The 13,517-nt window shown below is 39.9% G+C and overlaps 1 protein-coding gene across 1 annotated transcript in view; it reads left to right on the top strand.

Moving 5' to 3' along the window:
- AGPAT4 (1-acylglycerol-3-phosphate O-acyltransferase 4) overlaps window positions 1-13,517 on the top strand; it is a 45,366-nt gene extending 31,849 nt beyond the window's left edge. Inside the window, exon 8 of the mRNA XM_081314834.1 lies at window positions 12,648-13,517. Within this exon, the coding sequence (XP_081170960.1) occupies window positions 12,648-12,739 (92 nt within the window). The 3' untranslated portion in view covers window positions 12,740-13,517. The remainder of the gene's footprint in view (window positions 1-12,647) is intronic.

The following is a 13,517-nucleotide window of genomic DNA, read 5'->3' as shown; positions in this document are numbered from 1 at the left end:
TGTCATGGACCGATCATCATCTCCTGTGGCTGGTCTTCCGTTTTGCCACTCCCCGTCGTGGGGTTGCTGAGCCAATGAGATGGTTCCGCCCTAGGCGCCTGATGGACCCTGAGCGGTTCCAGGCGGCGCTTGGGCCCCCACCTGCCTCCTTTGCCCACAGCTCGGTCGATGCCCTAGTGAAAGCCTGGGAAAGGGCGGCCACAGAGGCACTCGACCAAGTTGTACCCATGCGGCCCTTGACCCGGTGCAGATCCCAATGGGCTCCATGGAGCTCCGGGAGATGAAGCGTCGGAGACGGCGCCTAGAGAGCTGTTGGAGATCCAGCCGATCCGAATCCGACCGGTTATGACTAAGGTCGTTTACGAGAACTTATCTCGTGGCGATGAGGGTGGCAAGGTCTAACCACTTTGCCACCCTCATCGCGTCCGCAGATAATCGCCCGGCCGCCCTGTTTAGAGTAACTCGCTCCCTCCTTAATCAGGAGGTGAGGGAGGAGCCCTTGCAGGGTCGTGCCGAGGAGTTTAGTCGATTTCTGTCGGACAAAATCGCTCGGATCCGGACCGGTTTGGACTCCGACTGGGCAGAGTCTGACGATGAGGATGCGGGCAGTCTTGTCGATGTTATCTGGGAGGAGTTCGATCCTGTGACTCCTGAAGAAGTGGACAGGATCATGGGGAAGCTGAGCTCCACCACGTGTTTGTTGGACCCGTATCCCTCCTGGCTGATTTATGCGGCCCGGGATGGGACACGAGGCTGGCTCCAGGCAGTGATCACTGCCTCTTTGAGTGAGGGAAGTTTCCCCGCCGCCTTGAAGGAGGCGGTGGTGAGACCCCTCCTCAAGAAGCCTGCCTTGGACCCAGCAATATTAAACAACTTTCATCCGGTCTCCAACCTTCGCTTTCTGGCGAAGGTTGTTGAGAGCGTGGTGGCGCAGTAGCTCCCTTTGTTCTTGGATGAAGCTGATTATCTAGACCCGTACCAATCGGGCTTCAGGCCCGGGTACAGCATGGAGACGGCATTGGTCGCGCTGGTGAATGATCTCTGGCGGGCTCGGGACAGGGGTTGCTCCTCTGTCCTAGTCCTTTTAGACCTCTCAGCGGCTTTTGATACCATCGGCCATGGTATCTTGCTGCGACGTCTCAGGGGGTTGGGAGTGGGAGGCACAGTTTTTCAGTGGTTCTCCTCCTACCTTCTGGGACGTTCGCAGTCGGTGTTGGCAGGGGGGCAGAGGTCAACCTTGAGGCCTCTCATTTGTGGAGTCCCTCAGGGATCGGTCCTCTCGCCTCTCCTGTTCAACATCTACATGAAGCCGCTGGGTGAGATCATTCGTGGTTTTGGAGTTGGGTATCATCAGTATGCTGATGATACCCAGCTTTTTATTTTGACCCCAAACCACCCCAGTGATGCCCTCGACGTGATGTCCCGTTGCCTGGAGGCGGTCCGGGTCTGGATGGGGAGGAACAGGCTTCGGCTCAACCCTGACAAGACTGAGTGGCTGTTCGTGCCGGCATCCCAGGAAATTCCGATTATTCCATCTCTTGCCATGGGGGGGTGAGCTATTACCCCCCGTAGATAGGGCGCGCAACTTGGGGGTCCTTCTAGACTCACAGCTCTCTTTAGAAGAGCATATTGGAGCTGTGACTAGGGGGGCCTTTGCCCAGGTTCGTCTGGTGCGCCAGTTGCGACCTTATCTGGACCGGGATGCCTTGCGTACAGTCACTCATGCGCTCGTGACCTCTCGTCTGGACTACTGTAATGCTCTCTACATGGGGCTGCCCTTGAAGACCACTCGGAGGCTCCAACTGGTGCAGAATGCAGCCGTGCGAGTTGTGCTGGGAGTCTCCTGATACTCCCATGTTACACCTTTGCTCCGCAAGCTGCATTGGCTGCCGGTTGCCCTCCGGGTGAGATTCAAGGTGTTGGTAATGACTTACAAAGCCCTACATGGCATGGGTCCAGATTACCTACAGCAACACCTGCGGCCGGCGTCAACTTCCCTCTGTCCAGTGCGCTCCCACAGAGAGGGCCTCCTCAGGGTGCCTCCGATCAAAGAATGTCGATTGGTGGCCCCTAGGGGGAGGGCGTTCTCTGTGGGCGCGCCAGACCTGTGGAACCGCTTGCCGGTTGAGCTCCGGATGGCCCCCGACCTTCACTCCTTCCAGCGCGATCTAAAAACTTATTTATTTGAGCAATCTGACCTGGTTTGATGGGTTAGGGTTGGGGTTTTAATGTCTTTTAATTACTGTTTTAAATCTGGGCATAATATTTAATTATTTTTTAACTTTTGTATTTCGTTTTTATATTTATTGCCCTGTACACCGCCCTGAGTCCTTCGGGAGAAGGGCGGTATAAAAATATAATAAATAAATAAAAATAAATAAATACTTATTGATTAAGGCATTTAAAATGCAGCTTGAATGCTATATGCCAAATATTAGACATGGTTGATTTCTGTGTCAGTTATAGAACTGAATGAGTAATTGGAGTGGATGGAAGAAAAGTGAAGAAGGGCCTTCAGAATCACGCTATGGTTTTGCTGTTGTCATTGGTTTACAGTTCTTCCCATTTTTTTCCTCTAGGTTTGTTTTATTTGTGTGGCATGGCAAGATATTAATAATGAATATCTTTGGTTTATCTCTCATGAAGTCAGCCATTGCAAATATCCATTTCTAGGTAATATAATGGGATTTGGCACTAACTTGACAGTATTTTCTATAGCCCAAATTTTCTTCTTCTAGATTAAGAGACAGAAGGGGGCATTACAATAATTTGCGGTTGTCAGAGGGAAAAAATAAATCAGGGTTGTTCTCTCTCTATAGCTTATATAATTTGGCCCCTTCAAACTCTACTGTGATTTCTGCACACAGTTTTACACCTGACTAAAAGACGGAAATGACTGCATCATTCTGCAGCGGCTTTATACATTGACCAGTTTATGCCTTTGTATTTAGGATGCAGAAACAGTGTTAGCTGTGTATTATTTTTGTCATTGGTTTATTTGATCAAGGTTAAAATAATTTGTTATCTCTGGTGACCCTAAATGGACTTTTGCTGATCACGACTGAACAAGGCGGCTTTAAGAAATTGTTTATAGATAAGAGATGGAATATGGGAAGAAGATTGTTATATTTAAGAGAAGTTAATAAGATGATAAATTATTAAAATTGTTTATACTTATGATGCAGGGGAGATCATTTATATATTTTATATATTTTCTTTTTCTTTACTATTTTTTTCTTTTCTGTGCTATTTTTTTTAGTTGTATTAGTTTTTATGTTTTTAATTGCAATTTTTAATAAAGTTTCTGTCTTTCTTAGACAGCCTAACATGCACTTGCTTTTTAAAGATAAGTGGAACCAGTATCAGATCTTTCATTTCTGCAAAATACATATCACTATGTTCATACGTAGAGTGTAGAATAAAATATATGTTTTCTCCCTACAGGCAGTTCCTGAAAATTGAACCGGTGTTCACCACTTAAGGTGTTTGGAATAAGAAAGGGCAGACATTGATGTGAGCTAGTACAGAGGAATACTTGCAGGCAGAGAGGGCTTAGTTACATACAATTATTTGCCCCACACCCCAAAAAAATATTGTATTGTGGGTATGTTAAATGGGATTAGTCAACTCAGTTGCTACAAGCATATGCCACAGCTCTAAGGATTGTCTGCTCATCATACTACATAACTAGGGTGTTGAGCCACATGTTCAAGGCAAGGAAATTTGACGATACTTTCATCAAAACAGGTGCACTATTAGTCAGCTTCATTCTGACTAAATAAAATGAATCAGCTCTTGTATATGGAAATAAGAGAAAGATAGTTTTTTACCCTATTTGTTCCATGACACAGAGGTGTGGTGATTATTATTATATCTCTCCAAAGGTTTACATCCTCTTCGCCCCCTTCCATTAAGAGATGGAGCAGAAATTCTTACATTTTTGATGCAACTTTGCATCAGCAGCGAAACTTTGATTGCTTCCCGAACTACCGATGAGAAAGAGCTTTTGCTCTTTTTTAAAGAAGGAAATCATGATGTTGGTTTTGAATATTTAATGGTAAGAGTAACATAAAATGTTATGAAATGTTTCCAACGTAAACAGTTAACAGACAAGAGAATGAGCTGATCTTTAAAAATAAACAGAAAATAATGAGAAATTAAAACTGCATGACCACAATTACTGTATGGCTAATGTAATGGGAGAGGCTGTACCCACTGATTTTTTTGTTGGAACGGATATTAAGAATATTATTCATTTTGTAATCAGGCTAAATTTTAAGATTGATTTCTTAAAACAGAGAACTCAACATTTGAAAAGAAAATTGTGGGTTACAGTCAAGCATCACAACAATTAGGACTCTGGTTGCATGTATGGCTGCATGCTTCTTGCATGCAGTTTTATTTGAAACTGTCATAAAAAGGTTGACTTTTTTAAACTTTCAAGCAAGTGCAGATTTTAATCACTGAATCTTTGCCCATAGCACAAATATCACAATAAATATATAGAGCTATTTTATGTGAACCAGCCGAGTCTGCTGCAAAATAAACACAGAAATGTCACAGCCAGCTAACAAATACTTTAATTTCAGTAGAAATTATTACTGTTTGGAGAGCTGGAAATATCTAGTTACTTATTCATACCATTCATCATTCATTGGCATCCTTTAGTCTCGATAAACTATGTTATCATGCTCTGGAAAGAGGTCCTAAAGCAGCATCTGGTGTGGCTAAAAAGGCCAATTCGAGAATGGCAGTCTCTTCCACACTGAGGGCAGATACAATCTGTCCCCTGTCCAGCCCCCCAGATTTTGCTGGTTCCGGGTATGGTTCATACCATACAGAAATGTGTATCATGTTAGTAAATCTGGTTACCATAATCTAGCATTGTCAAACCCATTTATTACAAATTTTTGCTGACTTTCCTTATTTAATTCAAAGCACCTCTTTGAAAAATATTTTTCTCATAATAAATACTACTCCAGGTTAATTGCTTTTGAGACTACATTTTTAATGTTCCTAATGTTCCATAATTTTGTTATGATCTGGAATGGTTAAAATACTAACAGTTCATCATAACATGATGGAAACAATTAGAAAAGGATAATAGTAAACGTTATCACCAGTCGTCTTCTCCTGAAAACGGTGACATTGTTTGCTAAACTAAATGAGCATAAGACAAATTTATCCATGGTGGGTGGCAATATTTTAATATAAGCTATTATAGAATTAATAATTACTGAATACATTCCGCAGATTATTAATAAACCTATTGAATGTTACCACTGTCAGTTACTATCCAATAGAATGTCAGGTGAATCTTTAAGACTGGAATTAATTTGAAGATAGAATAGAAGTAATTTTAAGAAATGAACTTTTTTTAAAAAATTCCATTTATATCCCGCCCTTCTCCGAAGACTCAGGGCGGCTTACAAGCTTAGCAGTAGCCTTCATTCTATGTATATGCCTGCTTATTAGGGCTTTCACACACACCCCAAGCGGCATTATTACAAAGTCAGCTTAATTGCCCCCAACAATCTGGGTCCTCATTTTACCTACCTCGGAAGGATGGAAAGCTGAGTCAACCTTGAGCCTGGTGGGATGCGAACCTGCACTAATTGCAGGCAGCTGGTGTTACTTAAGGAGGCATTAGCTCACTGCTCCACGAAGGCTCTTTTTTCACATATATGTAGCATTATTTCAGCTCTGCAACCCAAATTATTTTCCAAAATTATGACCACTTAGTTAAAATTATTAGCATAGTGTGAAAGACGCTTTTGTAACGATGTTTTAAAGTGAGGTGCAAAATACTGTTACACTCTCTTGAAGCAGCAATGTATAAACATTAGAACATTTTTCTTTGTTCGATATAAGGAAACCATCTTTAATGCACATGGATCCCAAAGTGGCATTTAAATCCAGATGTTGAATTATAGCATGGTAGTTGGTTAAAATATAATCTGAGACTTATGTCTCATCTGGTTTTTCTGGAGGAGTGATTTGCATAAGCTATTTGAATTCCAGAAATTCAATTTTGAAAAATGACCTTGCTTTGGGTAGCCAAGAGTTGAATAAAGTTGGACTTGACCTCATTATGGTCTTCAGGTATTACTTTCTTGTAACAGCGGAATGTGCGATGTGCTGCCCTAATTATTATTATTATTATTATTAATTTAATTGCTATACCGCCCTTCTCCCGAAGGACTCAGGGCGGTGTACAGGGCAATAAAAATACAATAAAAATACAATATACAAAGTTAAAAATAAGATTAAATAGAACTAGCCCATTACAATAAATAATTAAAAATTACTAAATAAAATACCCCAAACCCATTAGACCAGGCTGGCTTGTTCAAATAAGTAAGTTTTCAGATCACGGCAGAAAGAGCGAAGGTCAGGAGCCATCCGGAGCTCAACCGGTAATTGATTCCAAAGGGCTGGCGCGCCCACAGAGACTGCTCTCCCCCTGGGGGCCGCCAGCTGGCACTCTCTGACCGGCGGCACCCTGAGGAGGCCCTCTCTGTGGGAGCGCACAAGACGAAGGGAAGTTGACGCCGGCAGCAGGTGCTCCTGTAAGTAATCCGGACCCATACCATTTAGGGCTTTATAGGTAATCACCAGCACCTTGAATGAAGGGCATTTGTCATTTAGTAAGGAGGTATTGGTTTGAGCACATACTTTATATCAAGAACATTTGAAGGTTGAGGTTACACTGATATTAAATAAAGTCCTGCATAGACAAATGTTATCTTACCTTTACCAATTTATATCACTCCACTTAATAGTATCTAGCAGAATAGTGGCCACTAGAGAGATCCGGTGTGGTGTAGTGGTTAAGATGTTGACTTAGATTAGGGCAAGGAGATCTAGATGCAAGACCTTCCTCAGCCACAGCAGTTCAACAAATCAGTCTTTTGCTCTTGTACAATCCTACCTCTCTCACCATGTAAGGAATGAGTGGAATGCGTGTCCAGCTCCCGAAGGGAAGACATGATATAAATCTAACACACTTGCATTGGTACTGTGGCCAACAAATGTTTTGGTTTCTTAGGGCCTTCTTTGCTATTGTGTCAGTAGATTTTCAATTTGAGCTCTTCTAGGTGATTTGCTAGGTTCAAAAAGTAGGAGGTTTTTTTTTATAAAGTTGCTTTTTGTACATTAATAGAAGTTACTCTTCTCTTCAGCCACAGAGGCGTTATGAGGAATTTAACGGGGAGGGGGAATGGGGATGGGGGTGAGTGTGGAGTCCTTGCCTGCAGGTTTATATTCTAAAAAAATGTGACATAAAGAGAGAACAAAGGCAAAAAATGAGCTTGGGTTGTCAAAATAATAGTATGCAATAATCAGTTGGAAAAAATACAGGAAGAGTATCTTGATGAACATTACAGAAAGGTACTTTGGAATATGCAGGGGTGCATACATAGCACTTACCCTGCAACTTCTTAAACGAGTATGTCTTTTTGCCTTGGGTCATTGCTACAACTATACAGGGCAGCTGTGCAATCTTTTTTTTTTATTGAAAAGTTTTACAATACATTTTTTAAAAAGACAAAACCCCTCCCAACCCCCTCCCCTCTCCCCAAACCTCCCCAACCCCTCCCTCCCCTCCCCCTCCCCCTTCCCCGACTTCCCAGAGCTCAATACAGGGTATAAAAATACAAACAATCATAATCCACCTTATGCAAACAACAATAAAATATTAAATCTATCGCACTTTAACTCTTATAACTACAAGCAATTTAAATATCACATCAATACTTATTCAAATGCTAAATGAAACTTTTTAGTCCCATATTTATTCTGGATATAATCAATCCATCTTCTCCACTCCACAATATATCTCTGTTGCGACTGATCTTTCAAGTACGCTGAAATCTTTGCCATTTCCGCCAGATTGGAGAGTTTTAAAGACCATTCTTCTATAGTCGGCAGTTCTTCCTTCTTCCAGTATTGCACTACTAAAAGTCTCGCTGCCGTAATTAAGTTCAACATCAGCTTAGTGTCCACAACAGTAGTATCAGTAATAATGCCCAGTAAAAACAGTTGTGGACAAAACTTTATCCTTTTCTTGAATATCTTTTGCATGTTCCACCAAATTTTAATCCAAAAAGCTTTAACCTTTTTACAGGTCCACCATATATGAAAATATGTTGCATCTTCACCGCCACACCTGCAACATTTGGGCTGGCAGTTCGGATACATACTTGCTAATTTTTTAGGATCTAAGTGCCACCTATAAAACATTTTATAAAAGTTCTCTCTTAAGTTTTGAGCCTGCGTAAATTTTACATTTCTCACCCAAATCTTTTCCCAAGTATCCATTGTAATGACTTCTTGAAAATTCTGAGCCCACTTTATCATACAGTCTTTAACAAGTTCTGTCTCTGAATCAATTTCTATCAATGCAAGATATATCCTTTTAATATGTGCTTGACCTTGATCTCTAATTTGCTTTACCAAATTTTCATCAATCATTGAAAAACCAATTTTCTGGTCTTCCTTCCACCTGGCCTGTAATTGCCCATACTGAAACCAAGTTTGTACAATCTTTTCTTCTCTTAAAATATTATATGGCTTTAATTGCCATACATTCCTTTCCAAACTTAAAATTTCCTTATATGTAGTCACATCATGTTTAAACCCAACATTTATATTTTCTATTGCGTGTTTTGGTATTGCCCATATAGGTATCTTATAATTTAACTTGTGTCTATACTTTTTCCAAACTCGCAACAGAGCATACCTTAAAATATGTACCTTAAACACATTATCCACCTTCTTATCATACAATAAGTATGCATGCCATCCAAATAACAAATCATGGCCTTCAAGATTTAGTAATCTCGCTTGTGTTAAATTAAACCAATCACTTATCGCTGACAAAGCAGCAGCTTCATAATATAATTTAAAATAGGGCAGCTGTGCAATCTTGATTAAGGACATGGTTGTGGATAGATGCTATGCTACTGTCTCATGCACTGTGAAGCATCTTCTTGTCTTTCAACCTGGAGTGCTGCACAACTGTAGTAAACGTGGAGTGTTTCAAAAGAACTTACAAGAAACCATCCAGCAGAGGGAGGACTTGGTCAATTAGAAGAGTTAAGATAATGATTCTTTATTCATGTCAGAAGCACATTCAAATTGTAGACACACAATGTTCAACAGTGAGCATGTAAAATGTATTAAATAGGTCATAGAAATATACCAGTAGTATATAAATTAAATAGGATTAAAACTAAGTGACATTCACTCAATATTGGGCTACTACATCAACAGCACTTTCTTTCACCAGCATGAGATTTTCTTCTGTACACGTTGAAGGGTATCATAGGCACTGTAGATATGTGGAATGGATTGTTCTTCTGCATATTAACATAAAATATCCTCTATAGGGAAGCCCCATATATAATTGAAGTCTCTGAATGATGCAGTGCTAGTGGCTGCTATCACAACATCAAATGTATTTGTTTCCTCTGATGTTTATTTTCAATAAACAGTTTATTTTCATTTTCCAGGTGACTGCCAATATATTAGCCTTATTAAGCTGCTATTCAAAAATATTCTGAGCTTGGTTGTGTTCTTGCAGACGTTCATTGCCCACACTAGGTAATATCATCAGTGGTGAATTGTCTGCCAACCCCCCCCCCCCAAAGATCTCTCATTTCAGCCATGAGCTACAGATGTTTTCCTTTATTAATACAGAATTCATCTAGTTCAGGGGTGTCAAACTGCCGGCCCATGGGCCGGATGCATCGTTGCGATACGTTGCAACATATCATGTGTGGTTGCAAATTTGACACCCATGATCTACTTCAACTTCAGCTGAAAGTGAAATCAACCAATTATTAGAAGCATTATGACCAAATTGTACAGAAATTTATAATATATTTAAGACATTTTGAGATTTCTTTACCTTACACTCCTGTCTCTCACACATAGTTTCTACAAACTTTTTCCTTCCCTCTTCATCTTTTTGTAGCAAGAATTAAAATGGATTCTGGATTAGTAATGTAATTGAGTAGGAAGTATAACAGGCCTTGCTTACTAACAGCAGTTGGGACTGGAAACTTGTTACTGAGTGTCCTGGTCTCTGAAGCAAAATAATCTTGTGACTTAATCTCATTCCTACTGCCATCATTAAGCAAATCACTGTGGTCATTAAATGAGATATCACATCTCACTTAATGACTTGTGACTCCACTTGTCTGTTCTCCCTTAAATCTGCTTATTGGAAGCCAGTTGTGAAGCTTACAAATGACAATTATGTGATGGCAGGATGCTGTGATCGTTGTAAATAAGGGTTGCAAAGGATCCAAATGGCATCACATAACTGCAGGATGTAATAGTGGCTGTAAATGGAAGGAGTGGTCACAAGCAGTTTTTCCCCAACCACTGTAACTTGAAATGGCTGTTTAACAAGGCAGTCAGTAAATTAGGACCACCCATACCCTTTAAAAAGTGAGACTGTACCTTACACTACAGATTATGGATTCTTTTCAATAATTTCTGCAACAGCCTCAACACAATGCCTTTTATAAAAGTGCATGAGCATGCAGTTTCAACTGAATGGTGCACGTGTTCCTGTGCATGCGTTTCCTTTCTTCCTCTCTCTTCCTCTCCTCCTTTCTAGGCCTCTGCTAGGAGTCAAACCTTGAAGAAGGCTAGAAGCCAGTAAGTGAAATTGTTGGAGCTGACCCAGGACTGAGTATCTCACTCAAGTCTATTAGAGTAACAGAGATGGTTTGAGATGTTCTGAAAACTGAACTTATAGCGCTACTTGTCTTGGTTATTACTGAGGTTCCAGTTAAACAGAAAACAGTATTTTTTCCAATATTTTCCACCAAGCCAGGTTGACTTGAAATAATATGAATTGCATGTAAAAGTTGAGACCAGTTGTTACATTTTTGTGTCAATCTAAAATTTTGCATGGACTACTGCTATCACAGAGTACCTTTTCCATTTATCACATGGCTTTAAAGGTCAGTAATAATCACAGAAAGCTGTCATCATATACAAGATCCATTAATAAATGAAACAGCAGTCAAGTTCTGCACACAGAATGCTGTCCAGCCCAGGAAGCCCCAGATAGATAGATAGATAGATAGATAGATAGATAGATAGATAGATAGATAGATAGATAGATAGATATTTTACACACACACACACACACACCCCTTTGGTCATCCAAAACTATTTTGATATAATGGGAATATTATATATCTTATATTTGTCAGATTCTTGGATTTCCCTAGCTCACGGGTAGGCAACCTTGGCTCTTTTATGACTCATGGACTTCAACTCCCAGAATTCCTGAGTCAGCTATGCTGACTCAGGAATTCTGGGAGTTGAAGTCCATGAGTCATAAAAGAGCCGAGGTTGCCTACCCCTGCCCTAGCTGGAGTTGAGTGTCTTCCCCCAGTGGTGTATTTGGTGGTTGGTTATTCTGCTTTGGAAGTGTGGTTACACGATTATTTAATAGCCTGTCACAAAACTATTAAGCTCAGATGAATTATTAGGCAACCTCAGTCTTTCTAATACCACAATGAATTTTCTGTTCATAGTCCATACTATTCTGTATCAAGTGAATGTATATTTAGGGTGGAGGAAATGATAACCGCATTTGTGCTCTCTGCAAAGAATATTTTATTGTATTTATTTATTGCTGCTGTTGAATTTAAGTGCTGTCAAAACTATAAGAGACACTCTAAGAGACTATAAGAGACACTGCTGCTACCATCACTGAGGGAGAAGAGTTTTAGAAGTTAACTCATAATATCCTTGCAGCTATATGATACGAAATTGTTTGACTAGATTGTGGGAGGGTCATGCTTTTAGAAGTCATTTAAATATCAAGGGTTTTGTAGGGTTACAGGCTAATCACCACATTGTCTGGAAGGAAGCCATTTGATCTTCAGGAGACTTTTGAACTGCATATGTAGCATTCTAAATTTTAAGGCCCCAAAGCTAGTCAGTTGTAAGGAGATGACCAGTCTGGAGTCCCTACACCCCTGAAAGAGATCCAAGGCCAGCCTTCCTTGAAGTCCATTGACTCTTATCTGGCACCAATTTGCCTTGATCGTTAGTAGATCAGATTCTTGTATATAGGTTGCATGGAATAAACACGTAGCGCTTTCTGAATTCTGTCTTGGCTCCTGGTTTCTTGATACCACCAATCTGGTTTGAAATCAGATTTTTTTTTAAAAAAAAACAAACACAATTCTTAAGAGAAATTTCTGTATTTTTTTAATCAATTAACACACACAAAGCTTTTCCAGTAAGGGATATATAAATGATTTTAAATGAGTGATATAGTTTTAAAGAAATAAAATGGGCAGTACAGTAATCCGTCTCGTTGAACAAAGGATCTGACAATCATCAGCGTGTGCTTTGTGCCTATTTTTTTCTCCTAGAATATTTTTAAAACTATAGAAGAAAAGCATTTATTTCTAGCATGATATCTCAAAGGCTGAATAATTCTGTTTCTTTGCATAGCATGGCAAAGTACTAGCAGGGCAATATAAAGTTTGTATATGCTGTATATGCTAGATATATACAATATAAAGTTTGTGTATGTGAGCGAATTTGCGAATAGTTTTCTCCTTACTTCTCTGTGTTTAACACTAGATATCCTCTTTTTTAAAAAAATTCAGTTTCAGCTGGTGTTCGATGGATGATAGCAGTAACAGAAATTAACAGAGGCTCAACTTACGGCAACCATGGACACAAGGAGAAGCAAAAATGAAATCTCCAGAGACTGCTTCATACCCAAAGGGAACAAGCTTGTGAACTGCTGTGCACATCTGTCTTCAGACAGGAAAACCAGGAATCTGTTAGAGAGAGCTCATGCCTTCACTGAAGTCACGTCTCTTCTCTATCCATCTCTCCCCACACCCACACCCTGCTCCAGCTGGCAACAAGAGTCAATAATCTGCGATTCATTTTATTTTTTTCTATACTTTTTTTTATTCAGATTTTTCAGAGAAACAGGGTGTTGTTTTTTTTAAATTAAGGAAGAGACAATATGCAAAGTATAGGAAGAAAACAAATGAAGGAATTAATATTCTTTTTTTCTGAATAAATCTTTAATGGATTAAAATATGAAATAAAATTTACTTTCCTACAAGATGACCAAAATGAGTGTTTTATGTATTTAACTAAGAAAGTCAGAACTATCTTACTTTGTTCTAGTCTGGTGGCGTGTTTCCCAATTGTGACCAACAAGCTGCCTCTGAGGCTTGTATTCCAAATGCATTTTAGATTTGTTTAGTTTCACTTCTAATCTATTTTTGTGGAAGTAATTGTTTTAACCAATGAGTGATTCTTGAACAGTACTTTCACTGAGCTACTTAGCACTATCCAAATATTTATCCTTTGGCCAGCCTGATCAAAATAGGAAGACCTTCCCCTTAGCATTTGTTTTCAGTTTGCAAAGAGACTTGTATTACCAGTTTGTTTTCAATTCACTTCAGAAAGTGAAGTGAATGCAGTTAGTTCTCTTTTATTTTGCAATCCCATTTTTT

Source organism: Vipera berus, assembly GCF_964194415.1.
Source record: "Vipera berus genome assembly, chromosome: 1".
In the NCBI taxonomy this organism is placed as follows: domain Eukaryota; kingdom Metazoa; phylum Chordata; class Lepidosauria; order Squamata; family Viperidae; genus Vipera; species Vipera berus.
Note: the sequence above shows the minus strand (reverse complement) of the source record. Positions and strands in the feature narration are given on the sequence as shown.